The sequence below is a fragment of the Dermacentor andersoni genome, chromosome 3 (assembly GCF_023375885.2).
Source record: "Dermacentor andersoni chromosome 3, qqDerAnde1_hic_scaffold, whole genome shotgun sequence".
In the NCBI taxonomy this organism is placed as follows: Eukaryota; Metazoa; Arthropoda; class Arachnida; order Ixodida; family Ixodidae; genus Dermacentor; species Dermacentor andersoni.
In genome coordinates, this window is record NC_092816.1 from 9100393 (window position 1) to 9127500 (window position 27108).

At 47.4% G+C, this 27108-nt stretch overlaps 2 protein-coding genes across 2 annotated transcripts in view; both read right to left on the reverse strand.

Annotated features, from left to right (window-relative positions):
- Positions 1-3489: 3489 nt before the first annotated feature.
- LOC140216686 (putative nuclease HARBI1) lies at positions 3490-10024 on the reverse strand. The gene is made up of 2 exons (XM_072287060.1): positions 7905-10024; positions 3490-7752 (listed from the first exon to the last, which is right to left on the reverse strand). Exons 1-2 carry the CDS (start codon positions 8134-8136, stop codon positions 7364-7366), a joined length of 621 nt encoding a protein of 206 aa, XP_072143161.1. The 5' UTR covers positions 8137-10024; the 3' UTR covers positions 3490-7363.
- A 7800-nt stretch (positions 10025-17824) lies between these two features.
- LOC126520778 (echinoderm microtubule-associated protein-like CG42247) overlaps positions 17825-27108 on the reverse strand; it is a 265801-nt gene continuing 256517 nt past the window's right edge. Inside the window, exons 20-21 of the mRNA XM_055061096.1 lie at positions 21909-22042; positions 17825-18409 (exon numbers count right to left, since the gene is read on the reverse strand). Coding sequence (XP_054917071.1) covers positions 18245-18409; positions 21909-22042 — 299 coding nt within the window. The 3' untranslated portion in view covers positions 17825-18244. The remainder of the gene's footprint in view (positions 18410-21908; positions 22043-27108) is intronic.

The following is a 27108-nucleotide window of genomic DNA, read 5'->3' on the forward strand; positions in this document are numbered from 1 at the left end:
GCAGTGACGAGCGACGTGGCCGATGCGACAGCAGTGGAAGCAGATCGGCCGGTCATCAGGGGCACGCCAATTGGACGGGTTGTGGCGAGATGTGGCGGGAAAGGACTGCCGAGGAAGAGGAGGGCCGCTAGAGAACTGGGGAACGCTGGGTTGAGACGTGGAACACACGGAGTTCAAACCCATGTTCTCAAATTCCTGTCTTACGACGGCCTGGATCATCGCAATGGTGGTTGCTGGCGGATCGCGAGGCGTCGTGGAGAAAGCTGGCGAACAGGCGGCCTCGAGTTCGCGGCGAACAATATGGATTACGTCGTCACAGGTGGTGGCCTGACGTGGTTGACCCTCACATGTCGACGTAGCAGCAGTGTTGGGTAGCCGCGTGTTGTGGTGTTTGATACGGCGGCTCTTAACTTGTTCCAGGCGACGGCATTCTTTGATGATGGCGTCGATAGTCAAGAATTTGCCGAAAACAAGCAAATTGAAAGCGTTGTAGGCGATGCTTTTTAGAACATGTGACACTTTATCTGCTTCGGACATAGCACCGTCAGCTTTGCGGCATAGACCCAGGACGTCGAGGATGCAGGAAACGTACGGCTCCGTAGATGAATGAACACGAGACGCAAGACCTTTCTCGCGGCAGCCTTGCGCCGAATAGGGTCGCCGAACAGTTCCCGTAGCTTCTCTGTCCCAACTGGTTATCTCGTCGTCATGCGATTGGTGCCACACGCGTGGGGTGCCGCCGAGATAAAAGATGACATTGGCGAGCATAATCGTTGGGTCCCACCTGTTATTAGCACTCGCGTGTTCATAGAGATTGATCCAGTCGTCAACATCCTGTCCCTCCAGGCCAGAGAACACACCTGGGTCGCGATGTGGGGCGACTGTGACGATTGGAGCAGTGGAACAAGCCGAACCCGTGGCAGAGGTGGGCGCGTCACCGGGAGGCATGGTGACAAGCTCGGTGTTCCGACCACTTCGGAGTTCCGTAGTGAGGACGGGGATCGGTGACTTCCACCAGAATGTTGCGTGTGGAAAGACACAGACAGAAGAGGTTATTTACAGGCTATTTACACTGGAGCCAGGCAGCCAGGCCGACACTCGCTCGCGCCAACCGCACTGACCAACTTCATCGTCGTTCTCCCGGCGGCTCGCCTCTTGAGCATCGCTCGATGATATCGTAATAATATTAACTTAGAGCTCTAAAAACACAAAGGGCGTAGAAGAAGCGCATGTGGTGTGTTTATGTTTTTGCGTCCTTTGTGTTTTTAGTGCTTACGTTTTTGTTACAATGCACTCTCCTGTCGCATTATTCTATAGGTGAACACTGTTCTCGACACTTCCTGCGCAATAATTCTGCAACATTTCCTGCAGTCAATCAGCTGAACGTCAATTCGGCTAGATTGAACCTTACTCCCACACCACAGTTTCTTCATTTCGTAACGTTTAAAATAATTTGTGTCTCTGAACATCAGCACCGGCCGAGGCAGCCCAGTAGATATATCGCGTCACACTACTGAGCTAGAGGTCCGACGCATACATTCCGTTGGCAGTGGAGTCCAAAACCGCCCGTGTACATAAGGGGCACGTTAAAGAAGCCCAGATGGTTAAAGTTATTCCATACCCGCCCACTGTGGTGTAACTCATAATCCGATTGTGGTGTTGGCGCATAAAATTCCAAGAAGGTCTTCTTTTTTTTTCACACGCACAACAACGACTCACTTTTGGCAACCCCGGTTGTTTTCACGCGCAAGAACGTGCTTTGTGCTGTTGGCGGGTAGCGTTCCTAGTCGTGAACCTCGCTGCTCGCCCCGAGGTTGTAGAAATAGCATATAATAACGCAACGGTGAATGACACACCCTACACGAGCTCAGATATGCCCTTCTATGCTTTCCGAACCTCGAGGGATAAGAAAAGAGCGAGATGCAAATGAGGACTCCAATAATAATGGCAACTCTCAGCCGCATACCCGAACAATGGTCGCTGGTGAGCGATGCATATTCGCACTCCCCGTCAATAGTTTATTCATCACACACTCACCCTTATCATGGTTCCCTGCGGCTTCGTGGCGATAAAAAGCCAGGACTCCGCATTCCACCTTCTTTTGTTCCAGTAATAGAAAATTCATAACAGCACTTGTCCTTTTCTTCTTTGTACCTAGAATTTTCTGTACGTGTTCGTGTGTGCGTCTGTTCGCTTCCCAACGCTTTCCTTTTGACCAAAAGTAAAATCGGGTCATTAATCATGCACGTAGCATACGCAGACGAAGCCCATTTCTAAAGCGCCGCGGTTTCTTTTTCATGGCTTGGCTCCATGCCAGTCGTTTTCGGGAAAACCACACGCTTCGTTCCGTCTTCCTCACAAAGATAACGTTGCAGCACCTATCTTGACTTCTGTTTTGTTACTACTTGTAATTTAAAGAAACTAAAGCGCTGCCAATAAATTCAGGGCACCACCTGAATCATCTCGTGGTCGATTGTGTCAGCAGACGATAAGCGCACTTGCACTTTTTCACATTTGAAAGTACGCAGCGAGTAAAAAAGATGGTCTCTCATTTTCCAAAGGCCCAGCGCTGCAGAGTGTATGGCAGCACACAACGCTCACTAGAATAACCACAAGACGCTTTGACGAAAATTTATTACCTCTCAAAATGTTACAGTGGACTGTAAACTCTGAAAAATTGCACTTTGCGAATAAATAATTTTATTGGAAAAACACTCTTTGTGTAGGTACTTTTACGGGTAACCAGGATAACGAAGTGATGCAGCCATGAATACAAGTAATCACTTGTACTGAAAATACAGTGAAGTGTTCTGTGAAAGCACAGTCAACAGACGATCGCCAGGTTTAAAGTGAGAGGAATAGATTTCGGCGATGACGCTTTCATTTCAGCGCTTCTTCCAGCTGAACCAAGTGCGCCCTTTATTTACAAAAGCAATACAAGCTGGGAAGCGTAAAAAGAAATACGCATTTCATCCGTCGATCGGGGAGTGTTATCCCCATCAAGTTTAAGTGACTAAACCCTTTTAACCATTATTTCACATTGATTTATGTTCCCAATTCGGTACTGTTTTTCGCATGCTACTGTACTTAGACATATGGAAGCAAGGGCAAAAACATCGGCTTGAACATAAAGTCGCATTATCACCAGAAAGTCGAAGCATCAGTTGCAATACCAAATTAGTAGACAGCTGTGCAAAGAAAGGATAGTAGATTTATCGGCGGCATAAATTCGTAGACATTTGTTTAATAACCAAATTAACAAGCGTGGTGTCACGCGTGCACACGCACACATAGACTCGCTTTCAAAACGCTGGAGAGAGGAAGCGCTGCAGCAGCAGCGAACTGATTGACCGCTGCAACGCGAACTAAGCGCCGAGACCACAATGCACACGAAGCTATCAGCAATCGGCGCACCTATACTCTGCACTCATCGCTGTCAAGATAGGGCCCGCGCCATCTGCAGCAGCGGCCGGACTAGAACGCCCCCTATCTCCCCCCCCCCCCCCCCCCGTCGGTGCCTTGCGCGCGACGGAAGACGGCCCGCTTCCTCCCGGCTTTTCTCCCTTGCGCGCGCGATAATAGAGAGTTTTAGCTCAGCGGGTTTACGGCCAGCGGAGCGGAGCGGGCGAGCGGAGACGCGACTGCGCATGCGCACAACGCTGAAGCGGCCAGCGGTTTTACGGAGCAGCGTTTACGCCCGCTGGAAAGCACTCCCCAGCGGAGGGTATACGCAGCGCGCGAGCGTGCGTAAGCGCGCGCGGGCGTGTATGGGAAATGCAAGATGGCAGCCGCCAACATGAACACCGGCAGTTCTGCATCGACGACGGCGACTGAGGCGCTGACCCGTCTGCGAGCAAAAAAGGCCCGAAGGTGTTTTACAGCTGAACAAGACCTCACTCTGCTGCGTGAAGTCGCTGCGACAAGGCCATTTGGCGACGATCTTAAATGGATTTCAGTCATCGCGAACGTCAAGCAAGCGGTGGGCCGCGAGCTCACGCTGCGCGGCGCGAAAGATCGTGTGGATCTCTTAATAGGATACTGGCGTCAACAGGACGCCAAGAACCTTAAAAAGTGAGTATTTTGCTTTCTGATACAACCAAAATGCTGTGCGTGCTTCTGCACCCAACGTGACGTGCACGATTTTTGCCTTTATTCAGGTCTGGCACCGAGGAGCAATACGCCGAGAAAGAGCAAATCCTGCAAGATCTCTCCGATTATGCCCGGGCAATTAACTACGAACCGCGCATAGTTCCACGAAGTGGAGGAACTGTAGTAAGCCAAAAGAGACGTGCAACAGATGAATGCACTGCGTCAGTGAGCACACCCGCAACAGATGTACGCGCATGTGCTGCGAACTTGATGCAGGAAGCAGCAAGTCGCAGCAGTAGCCCGGCCGTGGTAGCCTCCCCAAGTTGCATGACTGGAGCAATGCATGGTAAGTCTTGCAATACGTACGTCGAATCATATATGTCCTGGATTTTCAAAAACTTTTTGCTGCTGAAATTTAAGAACACGTGCAAAACTAGAAATTAATTTTGGGTATCCAATGAGCATTACGTGTTTGAGCAAATGAAGCACTGCAATTCGTGGGCCCCGTCGCTCTCCTACCGTCTTTTAGTTTCCGTTTCTGTTCGAAGTCTCTGGAGCAGTCGATCAAACATTTTTGAGAGTCAAGCGCCCTTCAGTGCGCGTCCATTTAACGAGCTGCCGCCGCCCCAGGGGAGCCACGCTGTGCAGCTGCTCCGAAGCTACATACCTCCTGCCTATCCTGAACTTGATAGCACCACGCGTCCCGCCGTCTCACAGAGGCTATAGGCGCCGTTGGCTTCATCCTCCTATGGCGAACTAGTGTTTGCTGAATCGAACGTGATAGCACCACGCGTCCCGCCGCCTTGCCATCATCCTCGCATGGCAAGATACTGTTTCCTGAACATTTCAAACTTCCTTCCGAGCTATGATCTCTGACCCTGCCGGTCGAACGGTAAGCGGATGCTCTCAGATTCACGCTTCGAGTGTCGTTTCGCGAGCTCAGTAGACCAGTCTCTCTATGTTGTCTGTTTTCTTTGCGCTAGAGAGCTCCCTCGACGAGGATACTCGGGCGCTTCTACTCACACGTCTGGCCGAAACAACTGCACTGTCGCCGGCGCGCAGCCCTCCGTCTCTCACTCCGAACAAAAATGATGTTATAAGAGAAGGAGCGAGTGAGGATTTGGTTTTGAAACAAATGCCTTAAAAAGTGGGCTTTGAAAACCACATTGTGGTAAGTTTCTTTAATAAACGGAAAATTATGTAACGCTCATGAGGAACCTATTATATTTCACTGTACCTCAAAGTCGGAAAAAAATTATCGTTTATGCAGTAGGACTCCAAACATAGAACTTGCGAAAAGGCAAAAAGAACATTCTCTACGCCTTGCGATGTGCGATATTTTTCGGGAAAAGTGCTGCGTTTCTTGCTGCATTCAGATACACTCCGTTTCGTCGATACAGCTGCCTATCAGAAATCAAAATATATTTCGAAAAAAAAAGTGGTCATGGGACCTCGATCATCTCTCTTATCTGAACACGATCACCATTTTGTCTGAGCATATTGTATCTTATTTTTGTCGTACAATACAACCAGAATCCCCGGCAAGTCAGCTCCTCCTTAACCTCTACGAGTCGGAACCTCCGTTGAGCCCACCTACTGCTGATGCGGATGGAGAGACCGCTGTGACTGATGAGCCACAAACGGACCGACAAGAACAACACCCCCCCTCAACAAGTGATCGGCAGAATCAAAATATCCGCCAAGGCCACTCCCACCAGCAGCCGTCAACCGCAGCGGACCGAGGGCAGGGCCAGCCTACAGCCAGGCGACAGGTTTTGCCTGTCACGACCAGAGGCAAGATTTGAAGGAACATTTTTAATGCGAAATGATTACCTTGTGTATAAGTGTGTTTGAGCGTGTGTGTATGCGTGCGCGTGTGCCTGTGCGCGCTCGCGCGCGCGCGCGTTTGTGTGTGTGTGTGTGTGTGTGTGGCGATATTTGATGGTACCAAAAAGATGGAGGACGAGCAGGCTGTCTGCCTGGCCGAGGAGCTCCCCGCCTGCCAGGGGGACTGCCTGCCCAAGAGGCTGTCTGTACGTCAGAAGATACTGGCGAGGTTGCATGATTTGCAGACGAGATGCGGCTCGTTACCGGTCGCCCTGGGGGGTGCAGCGCAAAGCGGCACCGCGGTAGCTACGTAAATCCGTTGCCGTTTCCCTCAATGAAAGTGGCTGATACCCACTGCGGAAGTATGAGTCAATAATAAAATAAAATTTAATTTAAAAGTTACAACTTGTGATCGTAAAGAGTAATGATTTCGCATTCACGCACGTAAGCAACCTTAGGTGTCCCCGCGAAACTATTTATTGCATGCACATTCATGAAACATATCACTGGGTAGGTCGGATGGAACACAGTCTTGTTCTTAGAAATCGCCTAATTCCTCTACCACACATTAGAAAACACAGGTTTTGTCTTTCCCCTGTACAAGCGTGGCCATTTGACCTGATGACCAAAGACACCAATCGTCGTATGTCCTTCACTTGGTCAACATACTTTTGTTTTCGACTCTACGTGGCAGAACGACACACATAGAATCGCCATAATCCCAGCAATTTAAATGATGTCTTCATAAAGTTCTTGCAGTTAACACACAGGGCACATTACATCAAAAACTGTTTACTGAAGCCACAATAAGAATGTCACAAAACACAGAAACACAGGAATTGTAAGTTTTGTGCTGTTTACACAAAAACATTTTTTATTCTAATAAAACATATATATTGTATACTAGCTCTGTACAAAGAAAGCTGAGCTTTTCCGCGGTTGTGACATGGCAACTAATTACATCTGGCTGAAAAGTGTAATTTTGACTATTTGGTCCAGTGCAGATATGCTTAATTGAACTAAAGATTGGATTACCCCTGTCTGTCTGTCTTTACAGGAATCCGAGGATTACAAAACTTGGGCCTCCAGCTGCTAACAATGCGCGAGATGCACGAGTACGAGCTACGCCAAAAAGAACTGGAAAACGAAAAAAAGAAAGTTCAGAATGAAGCACGGCGTCTCGCTCTAGAGGAGCGAAAGTTGGATCTTGAAGAAAAAAAATTCCAACTAGAAGCTTCTCGCCGTGATAGAGACCACGAGCGGCTGCTCGAAAACTTGCAGAGGATGTTAAACGACCAAAGTCAAGCAATATTTGATTTTTTGAATGCAAACCGAGCGTGAGATCAATGTTCTGAAAAGTGTTCATATTGTATTTTGTTTCACCTTTTATAACAACGAGTCAGAGTTTTCGAATAAAGGTTAATTCAAGAAGCTGCGTGTTCTATAACTACAGAGGGGTAAGGTAAGCTTCAAGATCTGGTGGCTCGAGGCCAAAGTAGTGGGATACCTGAGCACCATACAAGCAGGTATGGCAGTTGGCAAGAAGCGCACTGGCTTTATAAATACGCGGCACGTTCTGGAGGTACAGCTTTTGATTTTTCTTGAAGTCTACAAAGGCAAACAGTCCCGCAATTTTGCCGAATCCCCACTCAACGGCCTGTCTCACACTGCTCATAGCCTTGTTGAATGCGCACTGTTCCGGAGTTAGGGACGCCCCTCCATAAGGTTTGAGTAGAAGCGGCCGCAATGGGTAGGCCGGGTCGCCGTAAATGCAGTAGTTATGTCCTTGAACAAGATTTTCCAGCTTCGAGTAGACATTGCTGATGCCGAAGTTGCCTGAAAAAGCAGACGTAAATTGTAAATTGCACATTATGACCTATGTAGCCCATGCGTCCTTGTAAGGCATGAAAGGAGGAATCAGTGTCCAACAGCGCTTCTTTGATCCAAATGTGTTCCATTGTTACTGCTATTGTTGTTTATTTACTCACCGGCGTCATGCTTACTGCCAGGATACGACCCGTCCAACTGGCAAATAATCCCATTCGGACACATAATGGCTTGATACTTCAAGGCATGAAATCGTTTGTGTCCACTGAAGTACAGTTTTTGGCCCCTTGATGGTCGGCATATTGCCCTTGCAGTGCCGTCGATGAACGCCCAGCAATTCGTCAGCGGGGCGCCTTTGGCGTGAATGGCCTGAAAAATTAATAACTGTGTCATAAACTTTGACGCACGAAACTCCGACACTAACTCTGCTGTTTTTGCGACTTATTACTTGCGAGAATTTTTCCAGTGTGTCGAGATTGAGCCAGGCGTGATTGTTGACGTCGTCGAGCAGGTGGAAGAAGCGCTCGTCGATTTGCCGGAGAACTTCGTTCGTCAAGGACGATATTGTCGAGCTGTGCCGCCCGAAAAGGTCCTCAAGATCACACAGTCGGTTCGGGTATGCCAGCCGTCTAAGTGTTATACATAAGGCCTCGTCTCCGGGAACTGACACTCTCTGCGGGGTTACCACCGTTTCGGCTATGCCCAAGGCCCGCTGTAGTCTGCGCACATCTTCCTTTTCAAAGCGAAAATATGTCCTGAAGACACCTCCGTCCATTGCATCAATGTTCAGAAGTCCGCGCACAGAAAGTGGGTCGCGCCGTGTCTCACCAAATACCTCAAGGAATAGCAAATCTTCTATCTCCGACCACTTCAGTCGTGACAAGAGTAGCGGGTCCTGTAGTATGCTCTTCGGCATCGTGCACAGCAGGAAGCAACGGCAGTTTGTGAAAACGGACGATGAAGGAGCTCGCTCGATGGTTTCGGCTTGACCGCGCAAACGCAGTAGCTGACACATTTGGTAGTACAACGTCGTCGCTATTGCATTGGAAACACCACTATTAACAAATAATGTACTGAGAACATGTAATATATCTTTATTCAACATTTCTTGCATTATAAAAGCAAGCGTAATTCAAATTCATGTCTCAGTAACTCCTATTCTGACCACTACGTGGGGCAGCAGAGCGCCCCGCTCGAGCGGGTGAGCGATCCGCCGGGCTAAAACTCTTTTTCGCGCGCCGCTCCGCTGGCGCAACGGTGGAGACCGCGAGCGGAGCGAAACGTTTTCAATCGCACGTACAGCATAAGGCGTGCGGAGACAATGTTATCGCCCTTGAACTTCACATGAAACATCACGGCAACGCCGACGGCTGCGTCAGAAATGTGCCTGGATTGTCCATATAAGTGCTATCGCCATAAAAAAAGAGAAGTGCCACGTTAGGCGCAATATAAGCTCTGTTCATCCCAGCGAACTTCGTTCAGCCGGTATTAGAGGCAACCGCAACAGATAACGGCGCAGTTCCCGTACAAGCCAGCACGCGTTTACATCGATATACGCGGCAGCTGAAGGGCGTTCTGCTGCTGCTGCTGCTGAGTCGCAGAAATGAAAAAAAAAATAAAGGAACGCTTGCGTGAGATATTAATTGTGCGTACGTTAAGGGGTAGTCAAAATCAATGCGAGACGTTCATTGAGGCTTTTCTCATAGTGTTGCCTTGGGGTCTATCGGCTACAGCCAATCAGTCCGCTTACTAGGACTGTGTGCGAGCTGCGCTGTGCGCGGGTGGCTTTTAACCGTTCGGTTCCAGACAGCTGCGCAGACAACGCTGCGTTTCTTCGATAGGCTGCTTTAGAACAGTGTATCTATACCGTAATGACAAGCGCAGTTGGCGGGACTTTGGGTTTCAGTTGACCTAAATTCTCATTTAACCTGCGGGAACGCAAACGCAAGGAGCAGAAGGGATGTGATCTATCCATTGGTGTCAGACCTACCCATGCTAAGACAATTTATTAGCATTTAACGTCTTTTTTTTTATGCCGGCGCGTCTTGTCGCACCAATAGACCCAAGCACCACCGAATGATCTCAAAAATTTGGAGGGATAGCCACTCGTAACCCGCGAATTCAGGTGAGCGGATACGAAATAAAAGTTCAAGTAACCGTTCATTACATATCGACAATTGCGATTGTGCAGAAATACACACAAAATTCGGACCTACGGGTGCCGCAATGTTCAAAAATGATATTGATGTATACCTAAAAGCTCCGTAAGCTAAACTTGCCCTATATATATATATATATATATATATATATATATATATATATATATATATATATATATATATATATATATATATATATATATATATATATATATACGATCTTTCCGAGGGAATAAACAGCCGTGGCCAAACTGACATATTATTCTTGGACTTTTCAAAAGCGTTCGATAAGGTATGCCATCCAAAGTTGCTGCTAAAGATTAATGCTATATTCAGGAACTCCAAAATAACACACTGGTTTTCTTCCTACCTCACCTCCCGTGAACAGTTTGTACACCTCGAAGGTTTTCAATCGCCTTCTTCCCCTACGGTTTCAGGTGTTCCACAGGGAAGTGTCTTGGGCCCCTTTTTATTTTTGGTTTTCATAAATGACCTCCCAAAAGCTAGAACGATCCCAATCAGACTTTTCGCTGATGACTGTGTCGTATACAAAACAATTAGGACCCCAACTGATCAAGAAGAACTGAACGCTAATCTGCATGCAATAGAACATTGGTGCGCTAAGTGGCAGATGGTGCTTAACTCTGACAAATCCGTAATTATGTCTGTTACAAGAAAGAACAATATAATGATATACCTTACTCCATTGCAGGTAAACCAGTTAATAGAGTCCATCAGCATAAGTATCTCGGTTAACCTTCACTTCTGACCTATACTGGAATACACACTTATATAATGTATGCTCCAAGGCACGCAAAGCAATTTGGGCACTAAGACGCAAAATCCGTAATGCAACTCCCGATGTAAAAACACTCACTTATAACACCCTTGTAAAACCTGTAATTGAATATGGCAAAATTGTTTGGGATCCTTACACTGCGTCTAACAAATTAAAAATTGAGAAAGTTCAGAAACTTGCTTCCCGTTTTATTTTCAATAAATATCGCCGAACTGATTCACCAACCGAATTATGTAAATTAGCTAACCTTAAAAGTTTAGAATACTGCACTAAGGTAGATAGGCTAAAGTTTCTTTACCTTTTAATTCATGGCCACTTGAATATCAACACATCACCATATTTTACAACACACCCTAGTGAGACATCAAGACATCGCCATTCTATGTACATTCCTGTGCCGCGTTCTTATAACGAAGTACAGTTTTTTCCCTCGTGTTATTAAATAATGAAACATGCTGCCTGATTCTAAATATTAACTCCCTCGATGCCTTTCTAGAATGCCTGAAATCCTACCTGGACCGTAGTGCACCAATGTAATAGTTGCGCCTCAGCACTTGCACGCGTTTTCTTATCTACTGTTTGATTTTTCCTTTGTCTTTTGTGTCGATATCGTAGTTGTGAAATGTACCTTGTTTAGAATGTGAATTTATGAGATTTTCCACTCCTGTAATAGCCTGAGAAAGGCTGACAGTATAAATAAATGAATGAATGAATAATTATATAGATCTATGTGGTGTAAGTGTAAATGCTAAAAGACAGTGACGAAAGGCACAAGAACGCAGGGAAGCGCTTCTGGAAATTCAGTCGATAAATGCTGCACCGGTGTTTTCGTGTGTCACCGAGTGTTCACTGTCCTCCACTGTCGATATCATTTAGCGCTTACAATTACTGTGTGTATTACGAACTCACCCAGCCATTCGCATTTTCTGTGGGACTATAAGCTCCCGCTTTAACGTTGCAGTCTGGAGGTGTTGCTGTGCGAAAACCATGACACGATCTTAATGGCGAACGAGTGGTGTGAAAAGTTTATCTAGCTTTCGCTGCGCTGTCGGCTAGCATCGAGTCAACACCCCTCATGACCACCTACTCTCGTAGACGGGCGATCTCGAACCGAACACAACCTGCAAACTATAAACGCAATACTATGGCGAAGAGTGACGCCGACGAGCAAAGTGCTCGCGATAAGACACAAGCTAGCGTCTATCATATCGTCTTCGCTTTTCCGTGCCTTCATCTGCTAATGCAATCCCTAACAGAACCAAGTATGGGCCAGCTGAACCATTTCCTACTCAAAACCTGCAGGCGCCGCCCGCGCGATGTGTAGCATGATGCTTCTGCGCGCGATGTTTGTACGGTCGCGTCGCATGTTCTGTACAGTAAACGCGTCCTTTAAAACCAGTCGATGAAGTTAAGACGCAAATCTTGTGAGGTCAGTCTGCAAAGCTAGCCAACGTTTAGGCATGCGTTAATTACTAGCAAGAAAAAAATTCACCTCGTTTTGTCAGAGCGTGGAAACAACTAACAATTCTGTAATCACAGCGTTAGTAAGTATTAGGCGCGCTAATAAAATTACGCCGGACTCATCGCTATGACTGAACTTTGTTGCTTAACTTAATGTGAAAAACAAAATGAGATGAATTATTTGTCACGGCTGTCACTCCGCTCGGTATATACGGAGAGCACAACAGCTGCTGCGCCGTCACTATCTTGGGCCACCGCGAGGGACACTGTGCGATCGGCAAAACGCGCAGGGTGGTGTAGGAGGCACACTTAGCGCAATAACTCGGCGGACGTCGACAGCGAGTGGCATTGCTGCAGCGTGTGTTCGTGCATTGGAAAGCTGTTTCCCAAAATTTGCAAAGATATAACGCCATACGCAGGAGTTGATGGTGGATTGCCTAGATGTCCTAAGTAAATGTGTAGCCCACGCAGCGGCAGCTAGTTGTCCCAGGGTATGAAGACATCAGATAAACTCCTACTACAGCAGTCAAACAAAGCGAGTGCCACCTGACTCTAAATATACGTCTACAACAAAGAATGGTGAAAGACTTTACATTGGAAGTTATTGCTTCTTGCTGTTGTTTGTAGGTGGAGATAGCTGCTCATACTCCCTTTACAAATGAGTGTACGAAACAGCAACCAGATTCAACAATGTAGTCAATGCAGTTATATACATCAAATTTTACAGCCTAACTGAAGCTACTCGTACATGTATATGAAAGGTTACACCTCGGTGTCGGCATACTAAGAACATCGACTATTATTACTCGCTGGTTGAACATAAACAGCCGCAGTGATGATGCAATGATATTATGCGTTTTCTCTAAGGGAGCTTGGCTATGAGCGATGATGATAAATGTTTGCTACAAGCCGCAGACCACTTCGTCTTCATTAATTTTCATAGATCTTCTCGCGGCTGCAGACGTGACCGCCTTACACGACGGTATGCGCGGTCAAGTGTTCGCAACTCATCACTCAGTTCCACAGACGCGTGCAATATCTGGCACGCACAATTTTGTCGTCTGCATCCATTCATGATTGTCCACATGGTCTACCAAAGCTTCGGAACATGCAACAGTCCAAGTCCTCTTGTCGAAACCTTCGTGTTTGCTAGGCAGTTGAACGGCTCGAGGAACCACGCATTTTTCTGTGGAGCTTTTAAAATCGCGAAGTAGCAGCAGGGCTGCCGCCACCAGAAGGAATAAAGATCCACTCTGCGCTGGCTACCGCGTCCTAAATTTTGACCGCAGCTAGGAGTTTCCCCAGCCGGTTTCACAGCGGCCCTCTCGGCTTTGCGAAGACGTAGCACGAACTGCGTCTCCTGCGCATCCAGAAGCTCTGCGGAGTTTCTTGTCACGGGTGACCTATTGTGCACCTACATTGGTATCACTACACTAGAGCCCGTCGCTGCTTTGTCTCAAGAATTATGTTCTGATCGTCAGATCGCGCGCTCTACATACTTCGTGAGTTCATTCATTATATACAAAAAATGCTTCGAGTGTTAATTACCCACTTAAACTTGAAGCAGAACGCGTGCCTTGTTTTCTATGCACCTTCCATATACCACGCCCTGACGCCATCTCTGCGTTCACTGTCCCTGTTTTGATTAATTGTTATTTCTTTAGATTTGGTTTACACATTTGACAGCTCCACTTAGCGCTACAGCAGGAGTGAAACTCCTCCTTTATCATGGACTATGCCCTGAATTTTCTGGTGTAGGATATGCGAGAGCATCTTAGGCCAAGCTGACAGTGTTTAAATTTAAATAAGAATGTTTGTGCCACCGCTCGCCTTATAACGGTCTTCGACATGTAGCCGCCACGAGTCGATGATCGCAGTTCCGGAATATACGTTCTTTTTTTAAATATAGGGTAATCAGCCTACGGACACTTCAGAAGTTTTCTCATAAGTGGCTCTGCTGATCTGGCCAACTTGGTGCAAAACATGTTTGGTTGGACATACAGGCCGTCATTTGGCAATCGAAAAGACACCCTCTAGACACCCGTTATAGGATCTGCCAACATAGCTTTTGAAAAAAAATATGCAATAGACATCCAGTAGCCATGCTCGCTACTAAAGGCAGTGAAATTCTCTGTGAGAGGTTCCATCTGAATCTACCGTACTGCATGAAATGGAGTTACGTGAGCTTAGTGTAAAAAATGTTTTTAAAATCCAGCATATACGATGCCGCTGGCTTCAATTAGGAGTCGCATCCATTGCAGTTACCTTATTTAGATTTTGCGGATCGCGCATTTACAATGGAATGCAGCGCGCATCAGGTTTGTTATATCGTACGAATGCGCACCTTAGATTACTCTACATAGTTATAAAAATGCAAATAAGCCACATAAATTTCGATGCCCTCCTACGCATCTAAAGAAAACCTGAGGGCTCAGTTTTTAGGGAGTATTAATTTTACGAGCTGCGCTAGTATTCGAGAAGGAGAGCTCCGAAATTCTGTCGACTTTTAGGTACAAACAATCATAGAAACTTGATCACACGTCCTCAATCCACTATCTAATGATACTTCCTGGAGCCTTTTTGTCCTCATGGGACGGAGTAAATGAAGTGGGAAGCTCTTCGCTGCTCAGAAGGGGTGAGTGCTACTGCCGCGTTACTCTTATCAGCAGAAGAACGCGCTTGCAAGCTCAGAGCTCACATCCGCCACCGAGCACGTGCACTACGCGCAAGCGACTTGTCAGGTTCGAGAGGAGTTTTACATGCACATCCTCATGCATGAGGAACAACTTCAACTTCACTCCGTAAAACGCCAATATTGCTGAAGAGCCGTAACCTAACCCACGGAGCAAGAAATATTTAGGAGTGGAAACTCCGCTGTTTGCGGCGACCAGTAAAGGTCACAAGCCCGCGGATATGTTTTCATGCTGGCGGCACCTGGCGGCATGGGAAGAAATTACCGCCGTTTCGGTTGCCAGGGCAACCGGTTGAGCGTGTTGCTCCCGTTCGGCCGCGCGCGCCTGACTTCTACCACGGAGTGGCCGGAGCTGCCGGAGCCGCCGAGCCGCCTGCCGGGCGCTGCTTTTTTTTTTTTTTCGCTGCGGCTTCTACGACGCGCCGCATGGTGCCGCCACTGTATACGGTAGCGTCGGCGCATGCAACAATTGTGACTTTAGCGGGAGACACACGGTCCGATTCGGCGTCCGATCCGGCGTCCGACGCGCCGGAACGGCAGCCGGAATCGAGGTGTTTTGCCGTGCCGAAGCGCCGGATCGGACGTCCGGCGTGCGACAAGCCGGGCAGATTTTCATCGTCCGACGCGTCCGACAACCGCACCGTCGTCTGGCCGCAGCCAATGACAGCGCGGCTGGCATGTGACGTTCTCTGACGTTCCCTCCACGGAGGCGGCGCTGGATGGCCGGTTTCTCGCAGTGTTTTTCTGTTTTTGTTTTCTTTTCCTTGCCTGCTGCAGTTTGCTTCCGACACGAAATAGTTACCAGTTCAGTAAAATTATCTCGAACGTGTGCCTGTTATGCAAAGCAGCGCCTAGTGCACTAGCACTAGGCTACTGGCGAGATCGGGAGCCGCGACGCGAGGGCATTTCGTGGGCAGACATCACACACCGGCCGTCTGAGCGAGGCTGCTCGCTTCGCTTGCACGTTTGCCCTTCGCAACGACTGTGTCGAGTAAACCAATTGATTTAATTACTGGCTACCTAAGTGTACAGTGTTAATTGTTTTGGCAAACATAAGCGCTCTTCGACGAGCTCGGGTTGGATCGTAAGCGCCGTCGACCGCGGCGTCTGCCTAGCTAGGCCTAGCGGCCCTATCGCTGGCTGTTAGCGGAGTCGTCAGTGGATAACGCGCCGTCGAGAAGTGTTCCGCCACTCGCAGGGGCATAATTTTATTGCCAGTGTTCGCGTAAAGCGAAGCAATGTTGTGCAGAGTTGTTTATATTGCGTTTCTCGACGTGGCTATGAAGTCAAGCTGGGGGGGCTGGATCTGGGTGGAGCTTACGCGCCGCTCAATCTTTCGGATGCACGCACCGTGTGCCCCGAATCGTCGTATGCCGCATGCCGGAGCATGCGGCGCCGCACGTCGGATCGGACGCCGAATCGTACCGTGTGTCTCCTGCTTTTATCTGATCGCCCGCGCCCGCTCGCGCTGACGGGAGTTTCACCTCCTATATGTCTTACTCCGTGACCTAACCTGAAGCTACCCGAACAAAAGACAGTATTCTAAACAAATAATAAATAAACGAGACTCTGTACGAAACATAATCTACTTGGCGGTTGCTCGTCTGTTGAAGGAAGTAATGAAAACTCGAGCAAAATCCACAGAAAGCTTTCTAATTAAATCTGAAGAATTGATGTCCCCATACTTTCAGAACAGTACTTGTAGACATCAAGCTGTTTTTTTCTGCCCCAAATTGTGCCGGCAAGATGCGATAATGATAATGCGGTGTAGAGCTGTGAACCACAAGCTATAAAAATCAGTGCTTCGTAACAGTATTGCGCCAAACGCAGTAGCGATCATGATTATGTGGCGACATTAAAACAAACCGTCTGTTCTTCTAAGAAAAAGTATGGCTTGTGTCTTAAATTTATATATACGAAAGTGAATGGATTTGAGTAACTCCGATTCAGAGAAAACTTCATCATTGCGCGTACCGGCCCCGGGCTGATACTTCAGCAAAGCTTAGGCTGCCAGCGTTAACGCACGTGGCGATGCAGTCTCTCTACAATTGCGAATCTACTTCGTTCACCTAACGGCTGGGCTTATAATATCTCTAATTGGACAAGGTCTTGAGATGATGATCTCGCAGATCACAGCTGCAAAAGGCCACAAAAGCGCTGCTGCGATTTCTGAAGACTGCCGGGCTGAGCGACTGTCTATGATACAGGACAGAGAACTGCCACTACGTTGGTGACATCAACACTAGGTAGGCTTTATTTCTTTATCATGATTTTTTCCTCCCCTTTCATTAGTTCAGGCTAGCCAACCGCGCTCGGTCCTGGTTAACCTCCCTGCCTTTCATATATCCTCATCTCTCTCTCTCTCTGTCTCTCTCTCTTAAAATTGTCAATGCTCCGATTTTCGAATTGTAGTAAATTGAGTTCCCCAGAAACTCGGACTGTATATGTCAGAATTTCCGCTTCATGTCGCATGATAAGCCGTCTCACGTTAGCGATAGCTCGAAATATTGCACAGCACATTTCACGGCATCGACAGAGTCTACACTTGGCTGCAGCCCGGCTGCAGACAAAGCCATTACTGCATACGCCCACGTGCGCGTGAGCTGAGCGCCCAGCTTACGAATTATCGTTCAACCAGAACTTTTTTTTTCATTCCGTAAGAGTAAACCTCTGTTCTGATGTTAGAGCAACTGCTCAACAGTAGACTAAGTGCTCATTTATGAAATGAAAACGTGGCCTTTGATCTTTACTAAGGCCGCTAAATGTATGTAAGTGCGCTCGTTTTATTGCGATTTCAGAATCATTTTACGAAAAATGTCCATAGTACAGACTTCGCCAATTTGTCAACGATATTTGGGAAGCACTACTTGGTTTAATTGAAACATGAGCAAATTGCGGCCCTTGCACGCACAAAAATTACTCATATTTTCTTTCTGCTACGCATCAAGATATTAAGAAATTTACACAAGGTACAGCCACAGGAAGCACTCATTAATTGGTGACAATGAAGACGTTCACTGCTGTAGCACGTACACCAATGGGACCCAATATCGTACGTTACGCCCCGTTCCTTAGGAAGTACAAATGGCTGCAATCGCTGACACTTCGCAGCGCTACAAGCCTGAGAAGTCGCAAGGCGTGTGTCACTCCTTCATTTCTGTTTATCCTTGACGTAGCACTGAAGGTATTTTCGCTGTAAATGACACCGGTACCCAATCTGCTCGGCAACGGGCATTCTCTGGGAATTTGCGCACAGGTTTTGAGCGCAGTCTCACAGCACACGAGGTTTCCTATCGTGAAGGGCTCGCTGCTGCCCGCGCCCCTTTCTGCAAGTGGCACTCGACCAGATCCTGACGTCGTCGAAGCACAGGCTGCAGGGGCTCGAATAGTTCACGTGACGCGATCAGACTCGGAGCGGACCCGCTGGTTGGAAACCATCTTCCAGACCACGAAGTAGCCTGCCTGGGCCAGCAGGGTGACCAGGTACTTGTCGCTCTGCAGGAACCGCACGCACGTCACGGGGGACGAGCTGACCTTCTGCTCCGTGAAGCCCGCCTGCGAGGACAACGCAAGTGGCACTCACTGCCTGCACGGCAGCACGCCTGTGAGAAAGTGCTGCCACTCATTTCACACACGTGGCCCATTGGCTGCGCCGCGTCACGTGTCCAATGGCGCACGCACTATAGGCACAGCTTCAGCCAGCCAGAACCGCGGAATCGACATGACGCTCAATAAAAAAAAAAATACGCTGACGTGGCGTCGTCGCATACAAAATATGGAAGTCCTATCGCGCAGCAATTTTGAGCTGTGCTTTTAGGTTTTTTCTAACTGCTATTCATTGTTTTCTGTTTAAACCAAAAAGAAGGAGAACAAGAAACAAGAAAAGTACGCCAAGTTTCTTGAGGGGATGGGAAATTAGGTTTTAACCGAAAGGGGTCAGTGAAATCAAATTTAACGGGGAGCCATTCCAGCGATCGGCCCGCGGATGCCTGGTTAGGACCAGGTCATCCAGCAGCGCCTGCCATGTCAGCAATCTTTACTTTTTTTCTCTTATTTGCTTCCATTTTACCTGTAATTGGGACGGAAACAGAGAGGATAGGAGAGGGGTCGGGGTAGCTCAACTTGCGCCACCTGGCAGAATCGCACCTCAGCTTACAGTGAAGCTGTTTTTCTGGGGCAGCTGCATTAAGAACTACAGCTACCTGTAATCATACCACTCACATTACAACGTCGCCCCCACATAACGCTTTCCAGCTCTTGAGGAGGAAATTTTTACGAAGGCTGTAATCGAACCACGGACATGTAACTAAGCGGGCATTTTTATCATAACGTTCTCCCCATTCTCATTAAATTTTAGCTCGGTAACAATTATAGTTCTCCCAGGGCAGCGGGCTAAATTATGCGCTCTTCGCAAAACACACATAGAACACTCCAGAGGGATCGCATATTTAATTCATTGCATATGCCGTAATTACCCCCTACACTTTGAACTTTACTCGCATATAACTAGCAAGCATGGTCCCTTGCATTAACCAAACGTAAGCAAGATGCTTCGTGTAGCTCGCATCGAGGATGCCAGGGAAACTCCATGCAAACCGCGTATAGGGTTCAATGAGGGTTCAGTAATTATTCATAAAGCTCCTAATCTAGACAAAAATGCTAGCGTTCTGCCACACATCATGCAAAACGTGCAGCCATTTTAATTTCATCAAAAGTGAGCTCGGTGTGACGTACAATTCTCTCGGAACACTGGAAAACACAGCCTATAGCAGCAGTATAACTATAACGCTTTCGATCACTTGCTAAAGAATATTTTGCTAAGGTTTTACCTGGTCCACAGACATTTGGCTCCGCATGAAAATCCTCCATAGTATTCCCCCAAGTTTCGCTAAATTTCATCTTGCTGGCATTTGTAGTTCGCCTAGCACAGTGAAATATACATTGCGCCATTCTTAAAGCAAACATCTCGCTTCGGTGCGCCTTATTGCTAAGACCGTATTTCGCCCACACGTTTTGAACTCCCCCTATGCAGTACTCATATCCTGCCCGTTATCTTAACCAAATATAAACAACATCCCACATTTAGTTCACCGACGATGTCTGAGAAGCTTAATATGAATATCGCGTTACGCATGAAAATGGGGGGAAAACTAAGGCTCAGTAAGAAGTTTCAAAGCTCTTAATTAAGCCAGAAACGTTACATGTTCGCCATACAGCACCATCCTTTTCACACAAAGTGAACTCGGTATCATGTGCAGTTCATTTAGGGCTCCGATAAACATTGCGGCTAACGGCCATATGTCACTTTGAAGTACTGGGTTCCTAAATTTTTCGTAATATCCGTGATTATTTGAGTTCTTAATCCTTTGCCCACCGATGACTCATAAAGTTTTCTTTATTAGCTTAAAATGGCAACTCTGTGGTACATCGAGATATTTCGGAGCATTGGGCAATTTTTGAATGAGGTTCGTAATACGCTTGCAAAGGTCTGAAGCTCTTGAACAGGTAATTAGCTTCAGAAGCTTTAAATAACCTACACACTTCGAACTTTCGGTATACGTCACTCGTAAAATGGCCCCCATTTTATTCAAACATAGAAAGCGTTCCCAATTTTGGTCTTTCCTGCAGGAAAGCTTTGTGAGCGTGTCGTACAGTCCCTTTAAATGGGCAGAAAACTGCAGTTTCTCAGTTTCCATTTAGCGCACAGTGGCCGTTTGGGTACGTTGGTAAGCGGCGTACAACCAATGCCTGGGCTGTTTCGGCAACTCTCCCTGCGGTGTACAAGTGCCACTCAGTACACGGGGCTATTCTCGTGAAAACGTGAACAGAGCGAAGCGCCGAAAAGGAACAAAATTGAAATGAAATTATTACATTATTAGAGCACAGATTCCTTTTCCCTCTTCCTGCCACTGTAGTGCTGCCGCGACAACTGGGCACACGCGAAGAAGGCTCGGCCCCAGAACGAGCACGTGCCGCTGGGTGCGTGCGCAAACAGACAAGCCGAGGCAGGAAGCCGGCAACAGGAAATTGATCAAGTCGGCCACAGATGAGAGAAAAACCTTGCAACGGAAGAATCCGAGTGTGGAGAAATGTGTAGCTTGTATAAACCTAGACGTTGTTTATCGAGCATGGCACTCATTGGCAAATCAGTCTGAGCTGACGTGGCAAAGCTTGCCGGTCTATTTAATCGAGAATGTCTGTAAAGATCTGTGCCGTCAGGCACTGCCGAGGCTCCCATTTCGCAGAAATTCCATGCAGCATAAAGGCGATCGTAAACAGTGATGTTTATGCTGCCGACACCTTAGTGACTTCGGCTGCAACATCGCCTGTTGTTAGCGGTTTTATTTGTAGCGTTCGCTGGGTCAACGGTAGCGACGTCACCTCCAGGTCGGCCTCCCGCTATGTTCGAAAAAGGGTCAAGCAATGCGTGCACTAGTGTTCCTGACATTGTTCGGAACACTGTGCCCGAAGTAATCAAGAATTGTCACGCGGATTAAGATTCAGCTCTGTTCTCTTCTTTTTCTAAGCTTGATTGCGAATCACTTTTTAACAAGAAAACTGGCGCGTTCTTCACGGGGCCATGATAGCCTCAACTTGTGCGCATGCGCCTAATGCACCGTGCAGTGAGTGAGACACTGAGGGAGGACAGAGTTGTGCTATTCGAAACCCATTCCGAAGCTGCGTCTGTGCATTTATTCATTGTACTTGAATGACTTCGAGTGACCATCGGGAATTCAGTTCTTTTTTTTCGTCGTTTATTTGCAAGGAAAAAAAAAACGTAATCACAGTCACGACAATGTTTTCGTTCCTACACTAGCGCCCTAAACGTAATGAAACGTTTCAATGCTCACGAAAAGAGCCAAAAAATACCCTTAAGAATTTGTAATTCAATTCTGACAACTTCAGATAACTCAATATCCTGATCATGCAGAGCTATCTCATAAAAAGTCCAGGTGAGGCCGCAAGTGCTGAAATATATTTAGTGAAGAAAACGCAATATCTTTCAAGCGGACTCCGTGCGTGCGTGTGCGGTGCGTGGTCATCGTTGCGTTACCTTGGTGTCGGTACATGGAAACCTGAATACTCTCAGGAAGCCCGCGCGGTCGCCAGCTGCAACGACGGCCTTGTTGTGGGAACGATGACACGTCAGGTTCACGACGTCCATCAAGTGTTCGTTGTCCCAAATTCCTGTCAGAATAACGAAAAAGACAGTTTAAACAGCATATCATTGCCACGCTGCACAGCTTTAAGCGAAAACGTTATCTTCCTTTCGGTGTTCATGGTCGGCTGGTCCATGATTGCTTCTTGCGGCTCGCGCAATAAACATGTCTAGGAAATCTGATTTTTGCAGCGCCGGCACGCTGACACGGACATAGAAGGCGCATTAGACAAAACCAAGTTATGTCTGCATCGTTGTGCCTACGCTACAAAAAATTTGAAGGCGACCTACCGACAAGTTCATATATTTGCCCTCGTGGCTAACAAAGATTCATGCAATGGTTAAGCGGTGATGAAGCATCAACTACAATATTACCATTATGAGCCTCATGAATGTGATTAATGTTTATACACCAGGTGGCGCATATCCCGCAGATGGTTGTATCGCTGCTTTACCACTTTTTCCCGAAGTGGTAATCAGATAATAACCTTACTGTAATCTCCCAACACTATGTCTGTGAATCTCGGACGGAAAACCATCATATAAGGTCTCATGCTTATCATAAGTAATCATATATTTTATCCATTCTTACTGGCTATGATCTGGACATGTGTGTGTGTGCTGCAACGAAAGTGACCTTAACTGCGTAGTGATTCTTCTAAAGAACTATGCAAAAAGAGAAGGAACGGAGAAGGCTGCGACCGCAACCCCGAGTTTTGTTTACTGTCGACGAGCCAAGGCGTTTTGTGCAGTCAGAAAGTTTATAAACAAGAACCGCTGAAAAAGCTGGAGCAGATCCTGCGTTCCAGCTTTGTGCCTTTCTTTAGAGCCCGACCACCTCAACACGACTCTGCCAAGGTCATTGAGCTGCTCAGACGTCGACGACATGGATTCTGACGGCGGATATACCAAGGTCACAAATCGTCGCTTGAAGAGAAAACTTCGTAGGACATCAAGCGTGAGTGAGCTTAACTAAAATAAGCCGCCCACACAGCAAGCGCACCCAATTACCTACATCCCCGTCGCTGCTACAGGTATCCTCAATTCCCTCAATAGGCAAACTCTCACTGCCTATCTCGAGAGGCTGGCCGCAGGGCAAATCAGAGAGGTCCGAATAAATCCCATAAGAAGCATACTTACTGTTGATGTGACTACACGAACCATCCTCAACACTTTGAAAGCTGTAACTGAGCTAGGAAATATACTTGTCCGCTCATTCATTGTACATGGAGGCAGCACCACCGCCGGTGTTATCTACGATGTCGATAGAGATATTGATAATAGTGATCTCCCAACGCTAATCTCCTCAACTGTCCAAATCACAGACATACACCGTTTTGGGCGGTCGAGGTGCATAAAACTCATTTTTCAGGAAGAGATCTTACCAACACATGTAAAAGTGGGTTATGTGCGACATCCTGTGCGCCCATACACCCCTAGGTCCTTGCAGTGCCGTAAATGCTGTGTGCGTGAACAAGATGACATGTCCGCGCTGTGGTGGTGATCACGATGAGTTGACGTGTGCTGGCTCTGACTTGAAGTGCCCTAACTGCGATGGGCCACATGAGGCAACGTCGAAGGACTGTCCAAAATTAAAGACCGAAATGTCCGTGCTAAGGAAAATGGTACGAGATCGATCTACACACAGCGAAGCGGCTACCAAGGTCCACCGCCGCCAGAGGCGCTCACGTAATCGCAGAATGTGCGGTCGATTTAGGCACCACTGACCTCCTTGAAGCCCTTGGGTTCAGAGGGAGCACTGGTAAAGCAAACATGTCTGCAATAGACATTAGTAAGAGGCGATTGGAAAATTGGTGGAAGAAAAGTAAGGAAACGACAAAAGACGGAGACGTACAAAAGCACAGTTCGCAATAGGGGATCAGAAAATTTGGGCGTGGTAGTTCATAGTGTTTTTTTTTTCCTTTTTCATTGTTTAACCTAGGCAGGATATTAGGCAGTATAGTAGCAAGGACTTGGTGGCGCAACCCACCACCCCGTTCCAAAGGGGACGCTCATAACATCCATCCATTCATCCAAGGAGATCAGCATCGACAACAGGACAACCTGTACTCCAGAAAAAGTCGTCGCGCGCTCCTGCTAGTCCTCAAACGTCAGAGCCACCTTTAACCACGTCTACTCTTCTGAACACCAAGGACACTACCATATGGCCTTCCCTGCGATCTCGGAGTACAGAAGTGCAGCCGGAACGCCAGCGTGAACATGAACCTTCATCGTCGGATGGGCAAATCAAGGCAATGCTTGCACCGTTGATTCGTTCCTTGCGAATGCTGCTCATCGGAGTCAAGACGCCCGTTGTCAAGGCTGCGGTGCAAATTCTTGACGCACTAGAACCAGTGCTTGCTGCTGTATAAAAGCTAGCAAACGCCATGACGTCAACTTCAAGGTTGTCACTACAGGAAAGGATAAGCGGTTCCGTAATATTCCAGTGGAACGCACGAGATCTACGGGATCGCCTGGGAGATCTTAAACAGAGAGTGCTCAAGCATCGGTTTCCAGTTATCGCAATATGCGAGCCGAATATGACATCGCCATTTAGACTCTCTGGATACGAACAATTCGTGTCTGGGACAAGTGGAAATACTAGCAAAGTTTTGCTATGTGTGCGATGTGACCTCACGTATTTGCTAAACCAAGTTCCAGTGCATAACAGCAACGAGTACGTCTCTATAACACTGAAACTAAAGCGCCAGATAATCTGGATCATCGGTGTCTATATTTCTGCCAGGGGAAGATTTGACTCTGGACACCTGAAACTTGTTCTTGACTCTTGCCAAGGACCTCACATTATTGTAGGCGATTTCAACGCGCACCACCATCTTTGGGGTAGTAGGATCACAAATCTTCGAGGAAGACAAGTTCTTAACTTCACAAGCAGCAATGATCTTGACATCATGAACACACGGCTCACCAACATTTCTTCGTGGCACAACGTACAGCAGCTGTCTCGTTTAGCTATCGCTTCACAATGCCTTTCGTCTTCTGCTGCCTGGTGCACAGATGCTGAAGCGTATGGCAGTGATCACCTACCTACTTATGTACAACTGAGATGGTTTATCAGACTTCCAAGTTCTCATACACGACGCACTAACTGGGATGCTTTTCAGAACAAGCTAGAAGAATCCTGCAACTGTATAATTTCACCAGAAGAGATTGAAGAGCGCATTACAGCAGCAATGCACGCAACAACACGCATCATCCCAACGTCAAATTGAAGAACATCCATTGACGTTATATATGAGGAGCCGCGGGCAGTCCGACATTGTGCCGAGAGGAAATACAGGCGAACTAAATTGATATCAGACTTGAGGACGTCACGCCGTGCGCAAAAGAAAATTCAAAGATACTTAGACAAGCTCGACAAACAACGTTGTCGGTCCTTTTGCACCAGCCTGGACCCAAGAAAACCGTTGTGCACAATAGGTCGTCAATCGACAGCGTCATTGATCTAGTAACAACTGTTGAACATCAGAAACGTCGTCGTCGATTAACGGCTGCTGTCTTTATAGATATTAAGGGTGCTTTTGACAACGTTCTACATGATGCAATTTTAGATGCCCTAGAAGAATGTGGCGCCGGGGGACGTATGCATCAGTGGATAGCCAGCTATCTTCAAGAGAGAACGATATTCATGACAACTCCAGACGGTGAAACAAAGAACCGCCCCGTCTACCGTGGAGTGCCTCAAGGAGGTGTATTGAGCCCAACCTTATTTAATATCGTTCTCATTGGACTGGTCAAAGAACACGCTGGCACAGTCTCGGTCTCTGCGTACGCATACGACATCTGTATATGGACCACGAACTTAACGCGCTTGCAAGTGCAAACGAAGCTGCAGCGCGCGGTGTCAAAAACGTCGACATACCTAAACAGTCGCGGATGCAGCCCTCGCCGGAAAAAAGTGTAACCATGGCATTTACACAGAAGTCAATGGCCTGTGACCCCGTTATGATTGATGGGAAGATTATACCTTCAGTAACCCACTACAAGTTTCTCGGAGTCATCATCGACCGTGACTTATCTTGGTCGAAGCACCTCTCTGGATAAAGAAAAAAGCTGGACAGCTCTACTCGGATCATTCGACATATGTCTGGAAAATTATGGGGGCCATCCAAGTGATCTCTTCTGCAGCTCTACCAGGCACTTTTTGTTGGCTACTTCCGCTGCAGTGCGCCTGTACTTTCTCAGGTTAGTACAACTGCTGTACGCACACTTGAAAATACCCAGGCTCGCGCACTGAGAATTTGCCTAGGACTACCACGATGTGCGTCTACTTAGGGCACCATTGCAGAGGCACGTGCGTGCCCAGCTCGAGTTTATCTGCAACATGAGTCATTGCGAGTGCATCTAAGGCTACTGAATAGACACAGGAATCATCCACTCATGAACGTCACAAGCGTACGGCCTGTGTCCGCCTACTCAGAAGCCGTGTTGTCGCAGCAATACTTATTGCCGTCGGACTTCGAACTGCATGACATTCCCGAAGTTCCACTCTGGACGATGGTAAAGCCAACGGTGAGACTCTCAATCCCGGGAATAACGAAGAAGTCGAAAATGCCACTTGCTGGGCTCAAGCATTTCGCGCTATCATACATTGCTTACATGTATGGATATTACGAACATGTTTTTGCAGATGGTTCTGTGACACAGACCTCTTCCGCGGCGGCTTACACGGTGCCAGGAATGGGGATCGCACAACGGTTCAAGATAGGACACAGGACGTCGTCTACAGCAGCTGAGTTGACCGGAGTTCGAGAAGCAGTTCGCTGCATACTGCAACATAGTCTCGAGAAGTGGACAGTGTTCTGTGACTCAAAACCAGCACTGCAACTCATCAGCAATTATATGAATGACAGAACCGCATATATTCCTCTGGTTTATGACATCATGCCTCTGCTTGCTTAGGCGTCTCATTGCGGGCATACCATCGTGCTGCAGTGGATTCCTGGCCATAGTGGAATAGCTGGAAACGAACAGGCTGACGCGGAAGCAAGAAAAGCGCACACTGGCGGAACAATTATAAAAGTCCATTTTTCGCGGTATAACATTAACGCCTTGCTCCATACCTCCATAAAAA